The 24,639-nt window shown below is 39.9% G+C and overlaps 1 protein-coding gene across 2 annotated transcripts in view; it reads right to left on the bottom strand.

The window, feature by feature from the left end:
* SCFD2 (sec1 family domain containing 2) overlaps positions 1 to 19,151 on the bottom strand; it is a 439,667-nt gene extending 420,516 nt beyond the window's left edge. Inside the window, exon 1 of one of the 2 annotated variants that reach the window (XM_082728303.1) lies at positions 18,154 to 19,151. In XM_082728303.1, the coding sequence (XP_082584429.1) occupies positions 18,154 to 18,988 (835 nt within the window). In that variant the 5' untranslated portion in view covers positions 18,989 to 19,151. The remainder of the gene's footprint in view (positions 1 to 18,153) is intronic. The other variant, XM_082728304.1, reaches the window with a different exon arrangement.
* Positions 19,152 to 24,639: the final 5,488 nt, after the last annotated feature.

Genomic DNA, 24,639 nt, shown 5'->3' with positions numbered 1-24,639 from the left:
TATGGCTTAAACCTCATAGTTATTTCTGCAGAACCAAAGTATCATTCATATCCTTAAAATATTATATACTAATATCTTAAAAGTTCAAAGGTAGGGCAAAAATTTTTTCGAATCATGGTATATTTATTGAAGCAGTTTTTATATTGTGATTTTCACTTTCTTCTAATTATTTATAGTCTCTAAACATGCTATGATGAAAATACATTCTTATTGTAATAAGAATAAAAAATGTGTTATACATACACATACACAAATATCCCAACATTTTAACAAGGTTTATCTTTGGATAGTAGAATATTTTGGTTGACATAAACTCTACAAAAAATTCATTATTTCTCAATATTTTCTAGAAGGAGTACATGACACTTATCTAATTGGAAAAATAATTAACATTCTATCAGGAACTGTTTCTAATATTATATTAGAAAGAGAGAGAATTAACAAAATGCCAAATTTATATGAATACAATCATTCAACTTCTTAGATTTAGTCAAAGGGTATGTATATTTAACAGGTTTGATAACGACAGATAAAGCAGATATGGACTTTCAACTAAGTGTCCTGCTCTTCTAAATACAGTTTCTCCCATCTCTGGCTTTTGAGGGTTCAGTATTTATTTTATAAATTTAATTACTTCCATTTATATGACTCAAACATAGACTAATAATTTGGGGCCTCTCAATGTAACAGTAGCTTCAGATTCTTTTATGAAATGAATAAAATGGTGAAATTTGTATCACATTTAGATTTCCAGAGAGCTTAATTTTTCCTTTATTACAGAAATTTTAAAATATTATTTGAAAAGCTTAAGATCAGAAGTTAGCCAAAATTGTTATTTTAGCCAACAGCAATGTAATTTAGTATGGTCAGAGAATGGTTTATTTTCCAATGCCATCTTTTCCAAGGGAGCGTAGGAAAAAGAAATTGGAGACACGGGTCCTAGTGGTCCCATCTTCCACTAGTTCCTTCTGTAATCTGAGATGACTTCCATAAATGTGGTCCCATTTTACCAAGTTAAAAACTCAGAGTTGGTCAAATGACACCTAAATATCTCTGAACCTCAAGATTTGAAATCCTAAGGCAACTGCTTTAAGGGCTAAACTTGTTTAGCTAACAGTATGAGAAAAGTACCAATTCTGCATTACTTTGTGGATCATATGTGAATGTATATGCTAGTATCATTATCATAAGGCAGGCAACATCTTCACTTGCCTCTTCTCACATAGAATAAAGTGAGAAGCAAGAATTTAGAAGCCCTCATTAATACCATATGTTAACTATACTGATATTAAAATAAACTATATATATACATATATATATGTATATATATACATACACACACACACATACATATATGGAAAAAAGGAATATGGGTTAAGATGGCAGAGCAGTAGGGGACCCTGTGATTGCCTTGTCCCTCAAAGATAGCTAGATAAATATCAAAACATTCCAAACACCCAAAAAATATATTGGAATGCTGAGAGAACAAACTGCAGACTAGAGGGAGAAAAGAAGCCACAACATAGAAGGTAAGAGCTGCAAAAATGTGATTCTGGGGAGAAAAGAATCGTGGGTGCTGCGGAGGGAGGGAGCCTTGATCTCAGAGAGAGAGAGAGAGGGAGATGGAGAAACAGAAAGCACAGAGCAGGGGATTGCCAAAAGAAACACTTCCCAAATCCACTGACTGGGAAAACTACAGCAGCTGATTACTGCAAGTTTTTACAAGCAGTGGAGCCCAAAGTCTGAAGTTTTAGAAATCCGTGCCACTGCCAGGTAGACTCTCATGGACATCAGTGCTCCTACGGGGAAGGAGGGCAGAGGCCCAGGAGCAGAGAGTGTGGTCTGAGGATCCCCTGGATCGCACTGGAAGATACAGTTCCCCTTTATGGAGTGGATCTGGGAGGGGTGGCACGGCTTCTCAGGAGACAAAAGAGATGACAGGTGCCAACATGCTGCCTGGTTCATAGGAACAGAAACACCTACTGAAAACAGCAAAGCTTCGTGCCGACTTTTTGTTGCACTTTATCATAAATTCGGAACCCCTGTGCAATCACGTGAATGCTTTTTCTGGACCAACTGGCACCAGCTGCAGCACAGCAAGACCCTCCCACAGAGGAACAGCATGGGTCCATAGCACAGTGGGTCTCTAAAATTTGGAGTGTTGAAACCCAGCCGCATAACTGAGCTAAAACACAGGAGTACTCCGCTGACTGGCAGGGAGACAGCTCAGACACAGGCAGGGTGAAGTCAGGGATCTGAAAGAATATGAGGACATGAGTGGAGATTGTTCGCTCTTCTGTGAGGGCTTTCTGAACAGCGGCAGGCATGAACTTCCTGCTCTGGGGATGAAAGAGCTGTGCATCACCATTCCCCCCGACCCAAACCCACCAGCACTTACAGACCTCATGAGCAACACAGTGCCCCTTCGAGGAGGCTGGAGCCACTCACACCAAGCCCCAGCCCCTGGGCTCTGCAGGTGCATCTTTACCAGGGCAAGTCAGCCTGAGAACCAGCACAGGACACCCTCCCCAGAAGGCCAGCAGAAACCCCTCACACACACCAAGTCCACTGATCATAGAGTGCTACAAAAATTCAGCTCTAGTGGAAGTAGGACCAGGCTTATTTTAATAAGCAGACCAAAGCACACCTAGTTAAAATGCCACACACAGTACAAGGTCCAAACACTGCCCACTGCAGGCAAGGAGAAATTGCAGAGGACTGACCTGAGGGAAAGAGCAGCCAAAACACAACAGCAGAGTGCACATTTAAAACACTACCCAAAGCACCAGGCCCTGGACAGTATAGGACCTCCTCTTAATATAGCCATTACTCTCGGGAGCAGGTATAACAGGCTTTCCTAAAACACACACAAAACAGTGACCTAGAAAAAATGATAAGATGGAGAAATTCACCCCTTAAAAAAAGAACAAGAAGAGTTCATGGCCAGGGATCTAATTAAAACAGATGTAAGAAATATGCATGAAACAGATTTTAAAACACCAATCTTAAGTATGGTAACTGGCCTTGAGAAAACCATAGAAGAGACACTAGAGAATCCCTTAGAAATAAAAGAAATAAAAACTAGTCAGGTTGAAATTAAAAAATGCTATAACTAAGATGCAAAACCGACTAGATATAATGACAACAAGGATGAATGAAGCAGAGGAATGAATCAGTGATATAGAAGATAAAATTATGGAATATAATGAAGCTGTCAAGAAGAGGGAAAGAAAAAGTACTGGATCATGAATATAGTCTTTGGGAACTCAGCCACTACATTCACATCATAAGAGTCCCAGAAGAAGAAAAGAGGGAAAAGGGGCAGAAGGTTAATTTGAGCAAATTCTAGCTGAAAATGTCCCTAATCTGCAGAAGGAAACAGACACCAAAGTCCAAGAGGCACAGAGAACTCCCACAAAATTCAACAACAGCCAGCCAACACCAAGACATATCATATTAAAATTTACAAAATACACAGGCAAGGAAAGAATCCTGAAAGTAGCAAGGGGAAAATATCCTTAACCTACAAGGGACTGTGAAGCAGACTCACACCAGATCTCTCCACAGAAACTTGGCAGGCCAGAAGACAGTGACATGATCTATTCAAATGCACTGAATGGAAAAAGATGTGCAGCCAATAATACTCTATCCAGCAAGGGTGTCATTCAGAATAGAAGGAAAGACAGTTTCCCAGACAAACAAAAACTAAAGGAGTTTGTAATCCTGCAAGAAATATTAAAGAGTAGTCTTTGAATGGGAAATAAAGACCAAAAGCAACAAAGACTAGAAAAAGGAAAAAAGAACATCACCAGAAACATCAACTTTACAGGTAACACAATGGCACTAAATACACATTATCAATAAGCATTCTGAATTTAAGTGGACTAATTGCTCCAATCAAAAGACATAGGGTATCAGAATAGATTTAAAAAAAAAAAGACCCATCCATATACTGCCTACAAGAGGCTTATTTTAGACTTAAAGACACCTCTAGATTTTAAGTTAGGAGATGGAGTACCATCCATCATGCTAATGGGCATCAAAAGAAAGCCAGAGTAGCCATACTAATATCAGACAAACTAGATTTTGAGACAAAGACTGTTACAAGAGAGGAAAGAGGGCACTGTATCATAATTAAGGGGTCTATCCAACAAGATCTAACAATTGTAAATATTTATACCCCCAATTTGGAAGTGCCCAAATATACAAATCAATAAATAACAAACATAAAGTAACTTGGTGGTAATAATACAAGAACAGTAAGGGACTTTAACATTCCACTTACAGCAGTGAACAGATCATCTAAGCAGAAGATCAAAAGGGAAACATCTGGTCCAGTGCCCTGAGTGACGCACTGGACGATGGACTTAACAGATACATACAGAACATTCCACCCTAAAGCAGCAGAATACACAATCTTCTTGAGTGTACATGGAACATGGTCCAGAATAGATCACATACTGGGTCACAAATCAGGCCTCAACAAGTACAAAAAGACTGAGATAATACCATGCATATTTTTAGACCACAACACTGAGAAATTTGAAGTCAAACACACACACACACACACACACACACAAACACACACAATTTGGAAAGACTACAAGTACCTGGAGTTAAAGAACATCCTACTAAAGAATGAATGGGTTAACCAGGATATCAAAGAAGAAATTTAAAAATACATGCAAGCAAGGATGCCTGGGTGGCTCAGCAATTAAGCCACACTGCCTTCGGCTCGGGTCATGATCCCAGCGTCCTGAGATCAAGTCCCACTTCGGGCTCTTTGCTCGGCAGGGAGCCTGCTTCTCCCTCTGCCTGCTAATCTGTCTGCCTGTGCTCACTCGCTCTCTCTCTCTCTCTCTTGCTCTCTCTTTCTCTGACAAATAAATAAATAAAATAAGATCTTAAAAAACAAAATACATGCAAACAAATGAAAATGAAAACATGACAGCCCAAAAGATTTGGGATACAGCAAAGGCAGTCCTAAGAGAGAAATATACAGCAATTCAGGCCTACCTCAAGAAGGAAGAAAAGTCTCAAAGACAGAACCTAACCTTACACCTAAAGGAGCTAGGAAAGGAAAAACAAATAAAGGCTAAAAGCAGCAACAGAAGAGAAATAATAAAGAGTAGAGCAGAAACAAGCAATATAGAAACAAACAAAAAACAACAGTGAACAGATCAATGAAACCAAGAGATGATTCTTTGGAAGAATTAATAAAATTGATAAATCCCCTGCCAGACTTACCATAAAGAAAAGAGAAAGCACCCAAAAAAATAAAATCATGAATGAAAGAGGAGAGATCAAAACCAACAGCACAGAAATACAAACAATTATAGGAGGATATTATGAATAATTATCTACCAACAAATAATCTCAGCAACCTGAAAGAAACAGATAAGTTCCCAGAAACATACAAACTGCCAAAACTGAAACAGGAAGAATAGATAATTTGAACAGACCCATACGCAGCAAAGAATTGTATCAGTCAAAAATCTTCCAACAAACAAAAGTGTAGGGCCAGATGGCTTCCCATGGGAATTCTATCAGACATTTAAAGAAGAGTTAATACCTATTCTTCTCAAACTGTTCCAAAAAACAGAAATGGAAGAAAAGCTTCCAAACACATACTGTGAGGCCAACATTACCTTGATTCCAAAACCAGACAAAGGCCCCACTAAACAGGACAATTACAGGCCAATATCCCTATTGAACAAGGATATAAGAATTCTCAACAACATAGTAGCAAATCAAGTCCAACAGTACATTAAAAGATTTATTTAGCATGATCAAGTGGGATTTATTCCTGGGTTGCAGGGGTGGTTCAATATCTACAAATCAATTAACATGATATACCACATTAATAAAAGAAAGGAAAAGAACCATATGATCCCCTTAATAGATGCAGGAAAAGTATCTAACAAAATACAGCATCCATTCTTGATAAAAACCCTCAACAAATAGGGACAGAAGGAACTTAACATCATAAAGACCATATATAAAAGACCCACAGCCAATATCCTCCTCAATGGGAAAAAACTAGAGGTTTCTCTCTACAGTCAGGAACAAGACAGGGATGACCATTCTCACCACTGTTACTTAACATAGTACTGGAAGTTCTAGCCTCACCAATCAGACAACAAAAAGAAATAAACAGCATCCAAATCAGCAAGGAAGAAGTGAAACTTGACTATTTGCAAATGACATGATACTCTATGGAGAAAACCCAAAAGACTTTACAAAAAAATGCTAAACCTAGTACATGAATTCAGCAAAGTTGCAGGACACAAAATCAATGTACACAAACCTGCTGCATTTCTACACACCAATAATGAAACACCAGAAAGAGAAATCAATGGATCAATCCCATTTACAATTTCACCAAAACCCATAAAATATCCAGGAATAAACCTAACCAAAGAGGTAAGGGGCACCTGGGTGGCTCAGCCTATTGAATGTCTGCCTTCAGCTGGGGTTATGATCCTAGGGTACTGGGATCAAGCCCTACATCAGACTCCTTGCTCAGCAGGGAGCCTGCTTCCCCATCCTCTCTGCTGCTCCCCCTGCTTGTGCTCTCTTGCTCTCTCTCTCTCAAATAAATAAATAAAATCTTTTTTTAAAAAATGAAGTAAAAAGATCTATACTCTGAAAACTACAGAAAACTTATGAAAGAAGTTGAAGAAGACATAAAGAAATGGAAAAACATTCCATGCTCATAGATTGGAAGAACAAATACTGTTAAAATGTCTATACTACCCAAAGCAATCTACACATTTATTGCAATATGTATCAAAATATAATCAGCATTTTTCAAAGACCTAGAACAAACCTAAAATTTATATGGAACCACAAAAGACCCCAAATAGCCAAAGTAATGTTAAAAAAGAAAAACAAAGCTGAGCTGGAGACACCAAATTCTGGCCTTCAAATGGTAGTCATCAAGGCAATATGATACTGGCACAAAAACAGACACATAGGTCAATGAAACAGAACAGAAAACCCAGAAATGGACCCACAACTATATAGTCAACTGATCTTCAACAAAGCTGGAAAGAAAATCCAATGGAGAAGGACAGTTTCTTCAAGAAATGGTTGGGAAGACTGAACAGGGACATGCAGAAGAATATAACTAGACCACTTTCTTACACCATACACAAAAATAAATTCAAATTGGATGAAATACCTAAATGTGAGACATTAATCCATCAAAATCCTAGAGGAGTACCTGAGTGGCTTAGTCAATTCATCCGACTCCTGATTTCCACTCAGATCATAATCTCAGGGTCCTGAGATCAAGTCCCATGTTGGGCTCTGTGCTAAGCATGGAGCCTGCTTAAGATTCTCTCTCTCGGGGCACCTGGGTGGCTCAGTGGGTTAAGCCTCTGCCTTCGGCTCAGGTCATGATCCCGGGGGCCTGGGATCGAGTCCCGCATTGGGCTCTCTGCTCAGCAGGGAGCCTGCTTCTCCTCATCTCTCTCTCTGTCTGTCTCTCTGCCTATTTGTGATCTCTCTCTCTGTCAAATAAATAAATAAAATCTTTAAAAAAAAAAAAAAGATTCTCTCTCTCTCAAAAAAAAAAAAAAAAAAAGATTCTCTCTCTCTCCCTCAACCCCTCCCCATTGCTTGCATGTGCAAACTCACTCTCTCTCTCAAAAGAAAAAAAAATTCTAGAGGAGAACATAGACAGCAACCTCTTTGATCTCGGCCATACAAATTCTTACTAGGACTACTGTGACTCCAACAAAATAAAATGCTTCTGCACAGGGAAGGAAATAATCAGTAAAACTAAAAGGCAACCTATGGAAGGGAGAAGATATCTGCAAATGACATATCTGATAAAGGGTTAGAATCCAAAATCTATAAAGAACTTACAAACTCAACACCGAAAAAATAATCCAGTTGAGAAATGATCATAGGACATGAACAGACATTTTTTCCAAAGAAGACTTACAGTTGGCTAACAGACACATGAAAAGATGCTCAACATCACTCATCATCAGGGACATACAGATCAAAACCATGGTGAGATATCACCTTAGACCTGTCAGAATGGCTAGAATTAATAATACAGGAAACAACAGGAGTTGGTGAGGATGTGGAAGAAGGGGAACCATCTTACACTGTTGGCAGGAATGCAAGCCAGTATAGCCACTCTGGAAAACAGTATGGAGATTCCTCAAAAGGTAAAAACAGAATGACCCCACAATCCAGCAACTGTACTTCTAGGTATCTTTGTATCCCAAAGGATACAAAAGGATACAAAAACACAGATTCAAAGTGGCACATGTACCCCAATGTTTATAGCAGTATTATCAACAATAGCCAAATTAGGGGGAAAGCTGAAATATCCATTGACAGATAAATAAATAAAGAAGATGTGGTTTCTATATACAGTGGAATATTACTCAGCCATCAAAAAGAATGAAATCTTACCATTTGCAATGATGTGGATGGAGCTACAGTGTATCACACTAAGTGAAATAAGTCAGAGAAAGACAAATACCATAAGATTTCACTCATACACAGAATTTAAAAAACAAACAGTTGAATTTAGATGAAGGGAAAAAGAGAAGAGGGAAGACAACCATAAGAGACTCAACCATGGGCAATAAACTGAAGATTGATGGAGGGAGGGAGAAAGAGGATAGGGTAAATGGATGATAGGGATTAAGGGCACTTGTTGCAATGACCACTGGGAATTATACATAAGTGACGAATCACTAAATTCTACACCTGCAGCCAATTTTACTATATATGGCCACTAACTAGAATTTAAATAAAAACTTGAAAAGAGGGGCACCCTGGTGGCTCAGTCAGTTAAGCATTGGCCTTCTACTCAGGTCATGATCCCAGAATCCTGGGATAGAGCCCCCAATCAGATTCTCCACTCAGTGGGGAGTCTGCTTCTCCCTCTGTACTCTCTTCCTCTCTCTCTCTCACTCTCTCAAATAAGTAAATAAAATCTTTTTTTAAAAAGACTTGTAAAGGGACACCTGGGTGGCTCAATTGGTTAAGCAGCTGCCTTCGGCTCAGGTCATGATCCCAGTGTCCTGGGATCGAGTCCCACATCGGGCTCCTTGCTCAGCGGGGAGCCTGCTTCTCCCTCTGCCTCTGCCTGCCATTCTGTCTGCCTGTGCTCACTCTCTCCCCCCCCCTCTCTCTCTGATAAATAAATAAAATCTTTAAAAAAAAAAAAAAAGACTTGTAAAGACAAAAGAATGTAGGAGCCCTCACAAAAGCTTAGTCACACTGTAGTATGGCTAAAAAGACAGAAATGCAACTATAGCATTCTCTACATTTCTAGGTTTCTACAGTATTTTTGGGTTGTGCATATTCTCTTTGCATTGACATAGAGCTACTGGACTCCTAGAATTAGTATATCCAAAACATCACTTCCTTTCTGATTCCCCACTATTCCTTCTCAAGTATCTGTGACTGTCTTTCACTAGCTTGAGATGTTTCAATATTTGATTATATTTCTATCTTGTAAGAACAGGATATTTATTATTCCTAATGTTCCCTTCTACGTAGATGGACAACAATTAGTATAGCACTCCTGAAACTGCTTTACCTTCTACAATCAATCACTTTTTCCCTGGACTATCAGCTTCTTCTCTACTTATTTTTCCTAAAATAGATTCTGCCCTTGGGAAGAGGGAAAAAGACTTGCTCTGGTTCAGTCTTCCTGCTGTGTGGGTAAACCTTTCAACTCCAGGATTCGGTATCAGGAAGCTCACTTGTCCATGGTAGTAAGCCACAATCCTAATGTTCACTGTATCCATAATATATCAAGTATTTTGGCCTCCACCTGACAAATTTTTTTATCTCATATTCAATTGATTCAGACTCTAGACGCGGAAAGGAGTGTTAGTTATTAGATCTCTAACACTACTCTTACTAGTACTATTAACACTACTATTTCTAAAACCACCTATGGCTGCCTCACATCAGTTAAATCTAGTACAAAGGGTGAATATCAGATATTGCATACTAGACAAATGCGTGCTTAAGAATGCGGAGGACAAGGGGTGTTAGAGAGGAGAAGGGAGTTGGGGTAAATTGGAAGGGGATGTGAATCACGAGAGACTATGGACTCTGAAAAACAATCTGAGGGGTTTGAAGTGGTGGGGGGGTGGGAGGTTGGGGTACCAGGTGGTGGGTATCATAGAGGGCACGGATTGCATGGAGCACTGGGTGTGGTGAAAAAATAATGAATACTGTTTTCCTGAAAATAAATAAATTGAAAAAATTAAAAAAAAAAAAAAAAGAATTCCATTTACCAGGTAGGACTTTGCAGGGGGTGGGGGGGGGGTGCTGGGGTAGAATAAGACACTAAATATATGAGTTTGTTCAATAAACACCTTTCCTACACACAGAAATTTTAGATAAGAGAACCACATAACATTCATTATATTGCTCCTAACTTGAATCTACTCCTACCTTCCCCATCACAGGGCATAGATTCTGAAATTGCCCAAGGTAGAAAACTTGGCATGTCTTCTCTTAACCCTCTACCATTATATCAGTTCATTCTCTCACATAAGTACTCAACTACTCCTTTCTTCATTCTTTCTATTATTGACTCAATTTAAACTCTATCATCTCTCACTTAGATATTACATCTCTCACTTCTGATCAATCTTCACAAAGTCTCGATTGTGTTTGTTTCACAGCTGTATGTTGTTTGACAAAAGTATGCACTAAAAATGATGAATATTACTGTATGTAAATTATGCTTTAAAAAACTGGACTAGAGGGAACAAAAGGAAGCAAAACTACAATAACAACAACAAAAATCCATCCCACCAGTGACTGACTCATTTCTCGGGTCCCACTTTGGAATCAATACATCTATGCACCACACTGTCCACCAGAGAACTCATTCAACAGGAAATGTGTTCATGTACTTTGCCTGCCTAAAAATTTGTTAAGACTCCTCACTAAGCATGAAATTCAAGGCTTTTGGAACATGGCCCCAACCTCCTTCCTCAGCATCCCCATCAGGTTCCTCATCTCTTACCACTCCTTCATGCAACCCAACCCTCATTCACGGTAAGCCCTAATAAAGAAAATGATCTAGGAGTGCCTGGGTAGCTCAGTTGGTTTAGCGACTGCCTTTGGCTCAGGACATGATCCTAGAGTCCCAGGATCAGATCCCACATCAGATTCCCTGCTCAGCAAGGAGCCTGCTACTCCCTCTGACCCTTCTCCTTCTCATGCTCTCTCTCTCACACACACACTCTCTATCAAATAAATAAAATAAAATCTTTTTTTAAAATGATCTAAAAAGAATTCTCAGAACAACGTATGCTCTTTCTTACATCTTTGCACATGTGGGGAGCTTTAAAAAGAATGCTGATTCTAGCATCTGCCCAGACCCATTTTTAAGAATCAGACTTTCTGGGATGGTTCTAATGTGAAGCCAGGTTGAGAACCACTGGTGTAGAAATGGCCACCCTTTCAAGGAGAATTTTGTACCTAAACCCTATGAGGGCACATATCATTTGCTGCGCTTTGTGCTTCTTCATTTGAATCTGAGGTCCTCGTGGACAAGAGCCTTGACTGCTTTTTCCATCAGCACTTCTCACATGTTATTGTACACGCAAATCACCTAAAGATGTTGTTAAAATACAGATTCTGATTCATAAGTCTCTGGTGAGGCCTGAGACTCTGTATTTTTAATCAGCTTCAGCTGAGCTAACACTTCCAGTCCCCAGGACATACTGAGTAGTGAGGTTTTATGTCACTATCACCTATCACAGAAAAGGCACATCAAAATTGCTCAAAAAACATTTACAAAATCAATAGGTATCACCCATACAATTCTTCGCACTTTCCTAAGTAACCAAAATTGTAGTGATCTTATAGGATCAGATAGGAGGAATCTCACTTATTCTGCTTTTTTTTTTCTCTAGGTATGACAGAATATAGTTCCTGACAAATGTTTCACTCTAACCAACTCTCATTTCCTTTAGTGGCAGTAAGAGGTCATGTAAGAGAATTCTTGCGGGTTACATGTATGGCAAATCATTCTCATATTTATACTCTTAGTCTTATACTTAGGGTTAGGGAGAAAACATGCATTTGAAGTAATAAAACTTAAGTAATTTTATTTTTTTATTATGTTATGTTAGTCACCATACAGTACTTTATTAGTTTTTGATGTAGTGTTCCATGATTCATTGTTTGTAAATAATACCCAGTGCTCATTGCAATATGAGCCCTTCTTAATACCCACCACCGGGCTCAGCCATCCCCCACTTCCCTCCCCTCTGAAAGTTGGCTTCCAGAGTCCACAGTTTCTCATGGTTCATCGCCTGCTCTGATTCCGCCACCTTCATTTTTCCCTTCCTCCTCCTCATGTCCTCTATGCTATTCCTTATGTTCCACACATAAATGAAACCCTATGATAATTTTAATTTTAAATGCATGTCATTACTTAATAAAAGTAAGAAACATTTCCCAGTGCCCGTTACACACCAGGCACTGTTTTAGAAGCTAGATGTGTTAACTTACGTTACCCCCTCAACAACACTGTGAATGGGTATCTTGATTTCACAGATTGGGAAACTGATTTAAAGCAGGCACTTGACCAAGGACTTACGACTAGAAAGGGGCAGAGCTAAGCCTACCATAAGTAACCACTCATGCCTATTACACAACCTAGATAGTAGTAGCAGCTACTATCAGGATCTACCTCAATCCCCTCACTCCGTCCATGTATGATCCCATATAACATAAGTCTGATCATGTCACATCACAACTCCAGACTCCCCAAGCTGCCTATCGTACTTTGGCTTATACATAAGTTCTTACTTGGCCCTACAGTGCACTGCCTCTGCCTATAGCTCTAACTTCATCTCCTCCCAGGGGAAGCTGAAGGAACCCATGCTGGCCTCCTATTGTTCCTCAAACATGTCAAACATATTCCCACCTCAGATCCTTTGCACCTGCTGCTGGGTCTCTATGGCCTGCACCAAGACAACTATACGGCCTGCTTCCTCTTTTTTTTTCCATCTCTGCTCAAATGTCACGTCCACAGAAAGGCCTTCACCTACTATGCTATCCAAAATGGAAACCCTATCACTTTTTAATCTTACCCACTGTATTAGTTCTATGTTGAATGAATGAAGGAATGAATTCATATCCTTACAACAGCACTTGAAGGTCACTATTTTGCTCACAAATGAGCAAACCCTCAAAAGGCTCAACGAAGACTGAACAACAACTAAGTTACTAAGTCAGGACTTGAAATTATTATACTGGCCTGGATCTAATACCAGCGATCTAATAAGAGTCTTAAAGGGCTTCTAAATCATGTCTCACACTTAATGTTTACTTTAAACAGTATCCACTGAACTCTAAAATGAAGATATTAGTTAATTACTTTGTATTTTGTGGAAAATCAAATTGGGGGAAGAATAAGTCATTTTTCTGAACACCACAGCAGCACCAGGGTCCAACTACTGTGTTTAGTCTGTGAAGCTGCTAGCTTCTGGACACCCTACCAGCAGCATCTGTGCTATTTAAGACAAGGCTTCTCAAACATTTCTCAGTAGTAATTTATATAAGATGGGTTCTGAGCATAAGCTCTGGAGTACTCTGCCAAGTTTCAAATCCTAACTGCTACTTACTAGCTGTGTGATCTTGGGCAAGTTACTTAACTCCTCAATTTCTCTGTTTCCTCATCTGTAAAATGTAAAAAAATGTGTAATACTTCAAAGAACCACTGAAAATTAAAAGAGCTTAGATAGGTAGAGTGTGAGAAAAGTAACGTTCTCTCAAACATTTAGTATTAATAGTCTCAAATTTCAATACTTTAACAAATAATATAAACATCTTAAAGCAAATATAAATGCATCAGTGTATCATAACCCCAGGAATAGGAGTGACCCTTTGTATCGGAAGTAAATCTTTTTTCTTATTAACATATAGTGTATTATTTGTCCTGGGGTACAGGTCTGTGAATCATTGGCTTACACATTTCACAGCACACTTTAATTGAATTAACTTAAAAGTTTACACAGAACTAAAATTCAGAAGAACTGAACCAGGAGAAGAAATTTAATTCCCAGAGTTACTGCCGCCTCCTACCTTTTTATTTTGGACTTGAAGCACTCTAGTCGATCCTAAGAGCCAAAAGAGAATGGAAAGGAAACCAGACTCAAACCTTTCAGAGATTCATAAATCACATCTACCTTTTAATTCTCTTCTGAAACAAATCAGAAGCCAGAACAGTCCATAGAATGTTGTACTTAAATCCCCTACGCAAACATGCCTAACGTACTCTGTCTTCAGAGAGAGAAGCTTCTGGGTGGTCTACACATGGTAAAAGTAAGCCACATACATCAGCGACCATTTACTTCTCAAATAATTACAACAAACTTTCTATGTTTTTAAGTGCTGAGAGCTTATCAACTGCTTCAGGAGAGCAAGGAAATTGTCTATCTTGTTTCCCTAGATCTGAAACAATACTTGGCATACAGCAAGCCTCCAATAAATGTTTGCTGAAAAAAATAAACCAAATATTAGACAAATTAATATTACTTCCTACAAAGATGATGACAAAAAGATGAGAAAGAAGTTTATCTGTACTGTAGGAGGATGTTAAGAATGTTGGATACTTATGAATTGTTGGAGGTTATTTTTCATAGTGCTAATTTTACATCTAAAAAGATATATCAGCATATAAATCTGCTAATGGTAAATTATCAAGGATGTATCCAAAATATTTAACAATAATAAACTAAATAAAATAATGTGTTTATTGATATTCACACCTAAATCAAAACCTAAAAATGTATTTCTTTTTGATCTCTATATTAAAACTGCTGTCAAGTTGAAATTCAGACCATTCAAATCATTCCAATAATTTCCAAATCAGCTTTTCATTTTTAGAAATTGGTGGTGTAATCTTTTGTATGCTGCAGTTATTACCGGCTAAACAATGCACTAATCTAAGTCACAGTTTGAGGTAAGAATCTATACCAATGGGGGCACCTGGATGGCTTAGATGTTAAGCATCTGCCTTTAGCTGAGGTCATTATCCCAGGGCCCAGGGATCGAGCCCCACACCAGGCTCCCTGCTCGATAGGAAGCCTGCTTCTCTCTCTCCCACTCCCCCTGCTTGTGTTCTCTCTCACTCGCTATGACTGTCTCTGTCAAATAAATAAATAAAATCTTAAAAAAAAAAAAAAAAAGAATCCACACCAAACTCTTGTAACAGTTCCTCCATTAAATTCATTGTTATGACTCGCCAGCTCCTTAGGCTTGTTACATTCAAGACAGATCAGAAAAAAAATTGAGCATGGTGATCAGGTGTGTTCCTGGACACCAGAATCTGGACCAAGGACAGAGAGCACCCATGGCCACAATTAAGGCCACCAAACCACCTACCTACCACCTGACTCAGTTTGGGGCCACGTTGGAGCAAAGGGCAAGTGCTGCATCTCCACAACTATCACGACCCACCCTCGCTGCCTCAGCACCCTCAGCAGCTCTGGAAGACCAGCTGTGTCCACCCCAGTACTCTCCGGGGCCCTAGCACTCTTCTCCACCAGGCAACAGTATTGGGCGACTTGTAGTCCCAAGAAAGAGGAGTTCTCTTTAGTCACTAATACAGAAGAATTTACATGTTTGAAAAACAGGCTTTACAATAAAGCTATGTACCAACTGAACATCAGCCCTGAATATTATCAACATGGGATGATAATACCACTTTGAAACATCTTTGACAAAAATGAATTATTAATCTTTTCATCTTGAAGATAGTTTGAGTGGTTATTCAAAAGGTATCCATTAAAAAGACTTTGATTTATATGTTACTAGGACCACAGGAACAAACTAATCCCAACCAGGGTTACAGAGTAGCTAAAGAAGGTGGTCAGGGAAGGCTGGTCTGAGAAGCAGAAATCTGAGCAGAGATTCAAAGGAAGTGAACGAGAAAGCCATAGAGAAAGCTGAAGGAAGAACATTCCAAGGTGAGCTGCAGAAAAACTCCAAAGGCTCAGAGGCTGGGATGTATTGGCATGTTGAGGGACGGCCAGGTGGACAGTGTGGTGGGAAAGTAATGTGTGAGGGGAGATGAGTGGGAGACGAGGTAGGAAAGCTACATACAGGCAGGTCACGTATGGCCTTGAAAACAATGGTAAGGAATCTGGATTTGATAGTAGGCGTGATGGAAGGCTGTGGGAGGGCTGTGAGCGAACAAATAACATGTCAGATTTACATTCTGATGGGGTTACACAAGAAACTGTGTATCTATATATCTTTTGTGCATCTTTTAATATTATTTTTTTAACTCTTTGCATCCTATACTCTGCTGTGTCAGATGCTGCTTTGAGCCTGAGCAAAATGAATCCTGCTAACTGAACACTGGACTTGGCAATATGATGGTCATTCATGATCTTGACAGAGGAAATTGCTGGGAAGTACTGCAGAGGAGGAATCCTAACTGAAGTGGGGCGGGGGAAAATTGGAGCAGATGATGGCAGAGACAGCAAATAGGGACAACTCTTTCAAGTTTGCTATAAAATGGAGCAAAAAATAAAACAAGCTGGAGGAGCATGAGGTGTTAAGGAAGGAGATGTTACATTCCGTTTGTATGCTGACCAGGAAAATCCAGTAAAAAATATTTTTTTCAAATGATGATCTAGGAACAGGGGAGGGTATATGACAGAGGTAAATCTGTGAGAGAAGTGAAAAGGGCAAGGAACACCTAGTCTGCAAAGGTGAAGAAGTTGGCATTAGATATAGCAGGGACTGTATATCCCTTTTTAAAACAAAGCAAGGAAAGAAAAAGTGTGGGTACAGATGTACAAAGGCTGGTAATTCAGTGATGGGAAGATATGAAATTTTTCTGATGACTTATACTTTCAAGAGTCATATACAAAGAAGTCATGCCTAAGACTTTAGAGAGCTGTTACCATGATGCTGGAGGACCTGAACTTTAATGTCTGCCTAACTGAAGTCATAGAGCACAACACTATGTGACCTTGATTAATTTTTAAACAATATCATATTTGGAAAATAAAGTAGAAGTATATAAAAAATAGAAGTATAAGTAGTATATACCACACACTCAAAAATTCAGCAAACATAAACTCCTCAAGCGATTTTTAATCCTCCAAGAGTTCTGGTATGTTACAATTTTTACTTATACTTAAATCACAATGACAGACTAGACACCTGTTTTTCCAGTCACATAATTAAGCTTACACCACGGTATTAGCACTTTGCTTACTTTCTATTTTATGATCTGAAAATTAATCATATAAGGTCAAAAACTCAAATACAGCTATGTGGGTTTTATAACTTCATTCTATTTTTTTCCCTGACCTAGTAAAGAGAATGATTACCTATGTCAGTTTCCTGATCATTCTCCCTGAAGTTAGGCGTGGCCAGGCTACACACCTAGCAGCATTATATCTACCTGATTAAAGAACAATAAAATTGACCTTTGAAAATAAGCATATGTCACTATCAGAAAGTGTTTTTTCTTCATCTATCTTAAGGGTTATGTTTGTTCTCTATGCATATAAATGATACATTATTAAAATATGAGATGATCTACCTAATCTTCAATAGAATGGCAGCTAAGAATAAATCAATGAACCCTTGAAAATATTTTCTACAATAGTATTTAATCTCAGTTTCTGGTAATACTTCAAGTTCATTTATTAACCTCTTTCAAAGAAGCCTAAAACTGAACTGTCTATGATAATTCCATGTATTGTTGTACAGTTTTCCTTCCACTGGTTCATATGTCAACATCTCTCCAACAAATTAGAGCCACATTATAAAGGATTACTGTGAATACTGCCATCTGCACATTTCTAAAAATTTCCCATGTGTGCAGTTCTCTTCAGTGTCAGCATAATTTCTCCAATACCTTTGGCTAGATGTAGTTGTTTAACAAAATAATGCATGTTCAAGATGGATTTACCACTACAGGATTTAACGAACTGACTCTAATTGCAAATTTGCTTGTCTGTATTCCCCTCTACATGACAAACTCTGTGAGATCAGAGACTGTGTCCATCTAATTCATCTCAGTATCCTCATATAGTTAGTGTCAATAAAATATATGCTGAATCAGTGAAAGTCCCAGAACTTTGGAGAGTGGTTAGGAAGACCCATAGCAATCTCACTTACCCGTTAGATCCAGAGTTCTGTCCACAAAGACCACGGATGCCCTGCCTGCGGCAGTCTTCCTCCTGTTCTTGGCAGGGCCATAATTAGCCAGATCTGCAGCGATGATACGACTGAGGGAACCTACAGCAAAACACTCCTCCCGCACCCCTAAATGCTCACACAAAGAACTGAGGCCTGACACCAGGCACCTGATCTGCAGAAGCAGCTCAGGCGGCAGGACGGTGGCATCCACCTCACTCAGGCTTCCTAGCCTCCTCTTGTCTGGTCGGGCACTGTTAAGGAGATGCACATCCTGGGGCAGCAGTGGAAAAAGGGAAGCAAAGGCTGGAGTCAAGGCAAGGTGGGGAGCAACAGGTGCGAGCAACAACGGGACGTGCAGCACCTCGGCGGTGTAGTTCATATTGCCCATCCACTCGCACAGTTTCTCCTCCAGTTGCTCGAACACCGGCTGCCCTTCCAGCTCCGCCGCGGCAGCCGCCGGCACGTGATTAGCGGTGAGGTGGACGGCGTGGTTCACCGCTGTGACCACCACACAATACTGGAAATGACTGCGACAGATGATATCCCGTAGGGTCTCTACCGTCCGGCCTTTCAGCAGGCAGCTCAGCACAAACACCGCCTTGGGCTGCTCGGCTCCACCACCGACAGCTGCGGGCTCGAACTCCCGCAGGTGACACGCAGGACCTCCCACCGCCTCCAGAAGCCGCGTGGAGCCGCAGCCCCAGTGCAGGCTCTCCGCGCAGGGGGCGTCCAGATAGACCAGAGCCCGTTTCATTTTGGCCAGCACCTGCTCCCAGCCTTGCTGGGTAAAGGAGAGCACTCCCGGGGCGCTCATGATTGGGGGGGTTCGCAGACTGGGAGCACTCGCGTACAGGAACTTCTTTTAGAACTCACAGCTTCCGGGAATTGGGTTCCTTGACGCTTTGACAGTCAACACAGTACACGTGGTGCTGCCTCTGACTTGTCCGGTGTCGGCAGCGCATGTTGATGACGTAGACGGAGCGTGATTGGCTAGGGAGGAGAACCGCGGAAGGACTGTGGGGCTGGGAAGAAGTGGGCGGGGCTCCGGGGCTCGGGTCTGGGAGGAAAGGTCTGTGAATAGCTCAACTGCTGTTCGTTTGTGTGCGCGCGTGTGTTTTTTTTCCTCTTCCTGTGCTCGGATTATCTTTCCCTGCATCTTGAAAAATCTCGGGAATGATAAAAGCTAATCTGAAATTTGACATTTTCCTTGGATCTCTAAAAGTGGCTTTGCCCATCTAAACTAAAAAACGCCAGAGAAGATAAAAACAACCAAGTGATGTGTAATGTTTCGTAGTTTATAGATGGCTGTCTCGTGCGTTATAGCGCTCAAATCTCATGAAAAACCGGCTGATCTCGTTTTCATTTTCTCCATCTCCCCTCATCTCATTGGCACCAGACCTCGATCTATTTCAGAAATCCTAGACTCCAGCCCCTTAGGCCCATCCGTCCTTGCCAAGTCAATGCCTTACTCTACCATCATCACTCAACTGGACAAGAGCAATGATCCCCTGTCATTTCCCAGTCTACATCTGTTCTCCCTCCGATTCAGTTTTCTAATGAACTAAGCTGGCCTGGAAAGTGGAACCATAATGGTTCAGGGGTGGCCCACATGAACCAGGGATGTGACAATGCTGCCTCCCAGCTCTACAGTAGAATAGGGTGAAGGGAAATGGTGGGCATCTGGTATAGAAAGAGTAGGAGAAGTGCTGCCCTTGGAAGGAAGTTAGATTTCAGCTTCAGTAAATGAGTAAAGACATCCTTCTGCTAAAAATCTTGAGAATATTAGACGTGTATATAAAATAGGCACCAAGAGGTAAATGTAGAGTTGGGATGTAGGCCTGAAGACACGGGGAGGGAATAAGCACAGAGAATGTGAGGGAATGATACTAAAAGTGTTGACAAAGAGTGACTAAGAATGAGGAGATGTGGAAGACCCTGGAATGTTGTATATTGCGTGACCAGTGAAACCAGGCCACGTGGAACCCCAGGGCTACCAGATCATGAAGGGACTCATAGGTCACATGGTAGGAAGTCTGAGTTTTACTTTATGTGTAACAGGAAGCCACTGAAATGTTTGTGTTACTTGAAAGGCAGTGAGGCAGTAGAAATGGAAGGAATTAGACAGATTTGGGATATATTTTATAGGGAGAAGAACTATGAGCCTGGCTAGTAGGCTTTCTTAGGTGTGAGAAGGACTCAAAAAGGAAAGAGAGGAATCAAGGGTCACTCTTTGGGTTTTGGCTGGAATAATGTTGGATGATGGTAATTGATACTAAGAGGGAGTGTGGGAGGGGGAAAGGACAGGTTTGAGAGGTCAGTTCACAAGTTCTGTTTGGGGATAAATTTCCCATGCCTATTAAATATCCAAGGGAGGCGTCCGTGAAGCATTGGAGTAAGCGCAAGGAAAAGTTGAGACTGCAGATGGAAAGCTGGGAGTCATTGACTGTCAATGACACATATCACATAGGTGGTATTAAAAGTCATGGGATTAGGGGTGTTTGGCTGGTACAGTCTCTTAAGCACCCAGCTCTTGATTTCAGCTCAGGTTGTGATCTCAGGATCTTTTTTTTTTTTTTAAGATTGTATTTATTTATTTGACAGACAGAGATCACAAGCAGGAAGAACAGCAGGGGGTGGGTGGATGAAGCAGGTTCCCTGCTGAGCAGACAGCCCAATGTGGGACTTGATCCCAGGACCCTGGGATCATGACCTGAGCCAAAGGCAGAGGCTTTAACCCACTGAGCCACCTAGGTACCCCACTGATCTCAGGGTCTTAAGATGGAGCCCCATGAGGAGACTGTGTCAGGATACATGCACAGTAGGGAGTCTGCCTGAGATTCTCTCCTTCTCTGCTGGTCCCTCCCTCTGCTCATGTGCTCCTTCTCTCTCTCTCTCTCTCCCAAATAAATAAATTAATCTTTAAAAAAAAAGTCACGGGACTGGATGAAATGACTCTGGCAGACAGGTTAGAGAGAAGAGAGAAGAGAATCCAGGAAAAACCCATTCCTTGCTGTCAGACATTATGGTGGGGTCAAATGGATTTCTGCTGAAATTGCTTGCTTAAGATAATCAGATTTACCTTATTCCAATGTGATATGTACTTCTTTGCTCAAAATAAATAACAATTATTTCCTATTCCTCATAAAATCAAGCACATCTCCCTTCACCTAATTTCTAAGTCCTTCACATTCAATATTTGGCTTAAGGATTTACTTGAGCACTTATCTGGTGACTACAGGAATAAATTTGTTCTCACCCTTAAAGAAAGTGCAGTTTATGTGATAGTATACATGCAAGTAGATGACACAATTTTCTAGAATGAACTAGGAATATAAGATTTTGTATTAAAATATATCAGAATGTAGAGGAAGATGGATAATTGGGGCTTAATTCCCCGTTGAAGTATCTAGAAAGGAAGGAAAACTCTACATTCAGGTCATTCAATGGATGAAAGGCCTAAACCATAGCATAGCACCATTTTGCCTCTAATATGTTAAATGTTTTGACATTTGAAACCTCATTTAGCTTTGTTATCCTTCCAGGAAGCAGGTGTAATATGTTATTTTAACGTATCAATTTACTGATGAAGAAACTGAAGAACATTGAGATTTAAGTGGCATAACTAAAGTTGTCAAGAAAGAACATAGTTGGGCCAAATGCCACATTCATACAAAACACATTTATGAGTACTCACTATCTATTAGCCACTGAGCAAGGCACTTTTATTTGATGTACACGTCTTGCCATCATTTTAATCATCACCTATTAAGCAACCCCTTTTGGTACTTCCCGGAGATAGATACATTAAAATTGATGCCTTGTTTTTGGTTTTGTCTTTTTTTTTTTTTTTTAAGATTTTGTTTGCTCATTTGACAGAGAGAGACACAGCAAGAGAGGGAACACAAGCCTGGGGAGTGGGAGAGAGAAGCAGGTACCCCACTGAGCAGAGAGCCCAGTGCAGGGCTCCATCCCAGGACCCTGGGATTGTGACCTGAGCCTAAAGCAGAGGCTTAACAACTGAGCCACACAGGCGCTTCTGCCTTTTTTTTTTTTTTTTGGCTGAGAACCAACAAACCGCGCGCGCGTGCGTGCACACACACACACACACACACACACACTGATAAAATGGAAAACAAATAAATACAGTCAGAATCTATGGAATATTGTAGTTTGATAAGTTCATAAGTTTATATAATATCTTCAAACTATCTATCTTTGAATTCTTCCCTGGTGAATAGAGAGAAAAAGACATTTTTAACTAAGGAAGTTTATCCAGGCAAAGAACTCAGTTTAAAAGCAAGGAAGGAAGAGGCCTTTTCAGAGTGGTTATTAGTGATTTATGGGCTTCTCTGCTTGTGAAAATCTTTATTTTCAAAGCTTAGCTGCAATGCTACCTCCACCATAAAGGTGATTCTGATGCTTCAGTAAATATTCATCAACTCTTCCGTTTAAGTAGAGCCTTGAAAGACAAGCTTATTTTGGGCAGCTGAATGGAGCAAGATGATTCTCAGCAGAAGGCAATTGTCTCTCCCGCGAAACCACCAAAGTTCATTATAGACTCATGCATTAAGAAATAGACAGGACTATGAGCTTGCGTTATGATACTGTGAAGCAGAATGTGAAATCTTCATTCCATTACTGTCAGTACATGCCAAGATCTACTGCGTGTTAGGTACCATATCACAAATAAGTGACATATAAGAAGATGCCCTGTTTGAAAGAGGACTTCATCTAGTGAAAAGTCCTAGGGAAACAGATACATAGTCAACTAATCACTAGAGGATGTGATGGGCACAGGCCATAGAAGCAACAGGGTGTTAAAGAGTATACTACCCTACCCACCTTCCAATCACGCTGACCTCTCTTATATCCTCTTTCTCACTTCTTCCACCTCAGTTCATTTGGGGTTCCTTGAATGTACCAAGTATGTTTCTGCCTTAGGGCCTCTGTACTTCCTATTCTTTCTGTCTGATAGGGCTTCACCCAGAAATCTACAATGGCTTACTTCTTTTCTCCATTTAGCTCTCTACCCTTAGATCACCTTATTAGAATAGTTTTCCCCTGACCTCTTGATATGAAATTGCACCTAATCCCTATTTATCATTTTTTCCTAGGTCCCCCATCCTACTCTTATTTATAATCCTTATCACAGCTTGGCATGCTGTACATGTATATGTTTATTTTCTGCCTTTCCTCATTAGAGTGAAAGCTTCACAAGAGGAAGGACTTTGATTTACTCACTGCTGAATCTACATAGCTTAGAAGAGCCCCTGGCACATGGTAGACTCTTCATAAATATTTATAGAACAAAGAAATGGAAGGAGATAAAATGGAATTCAGGAAAGATTTCACAATGTTGGCCATACCTTATTAGAGTTTCGAACTATGCAAAGGATTATCCTAATCAGGTAAGTGAGACTGGGCCTAGCAATTGAATCTTCAAAGGAAGGTGGTAGTGGGTGGGTGGGGGATTAAAACCACAGGATTTGTTTAAATAATGGGAGATGATGTGCCATTTTTGGGATGTAAACATTTCCTTTGTGTTTCTATTAAAGCATATCCACCTTTTACTCTTATAGGGGAGTGAATTAAGACCCTTCGGACTTTCTCAATAAAGTGAGAGCTCTTCAGGGGCAAGGACTATGCTTTACTCCTATCTTTACTTTCTGGGTTCTTAAACAGCAGATATTCAATAATTGTTATATGAAGAACAATATTTAGTGACTGGACAGCAAGTAAACCCATTGATTGATTTGTAAACTAGAATGAATTTCTCTCTGTTGAAAAGTGAGAGTCCTGTTTGAAAACTTTTGGACCAAAAGAAACTATAGAGATCATCAAATTCAGCTTTTCCATTTTAAGGATGAGAAAAGTGAAGCAAAGAGAAGTTAATTACCTGAGGTCATGCAACTAGGTAGTCGCAGTTAAGAACTAGAACACCAATTTTGACCCATCTATCGTCTTCTCCCTGAAAAATGTGTTCAAAAGTAGCCTGAAAATGTGGCATTATCTACTAAAATAAAAACTGCACAAACTTTATGGTCTTGGAGAAATACTTGTACAGACCTGCAAGAAGTCATTTACAAGGTTATTCATTGTAGTGTTTTGGTTTTTTGGTTAAAGTGAAAAGTTGAAAGCAATCTAAATGTACATCACTAGGGAAATAACCATATTCATTTTGTGATAGCCATGCTATAGGAATATTGAGAAGCATTTAAAAATGAATATAGTTTAAATATATTAACATGGAAAGGCTCTCCAAAACACTGTTAAAAAAAAAAAAAAAGCAATCCGCAGAATGATATACAGTATTGTACCCTTTAAGACTCTTTAATCTCAAGTTCTTCCACCAAAAGCACATAAAGTAAATGTATAGATTATCTGAGGATTCACACCAAACAGCCAACAAGGGATACTTCTGCAAGGGAGGGTAGTGTATGAGGGAGTCTTCGACCTTAACTGTAA

This window comes from Mustela nivalis, assembly GCF_964662115.1.
Source record: "Mustela nivalis genome assembly, chromosome: 4".
NCBI lineage: Eukaryota > Metazoa > Chordata > Mammalia > Carnivora > Mustelidae > Mustela > Mustela nivalis.
The sequence above is the reverse complement of the archived record's forward strand: the minus strand, read 5'-3'. Positions and strand labels throughout refer to the sequence as shown.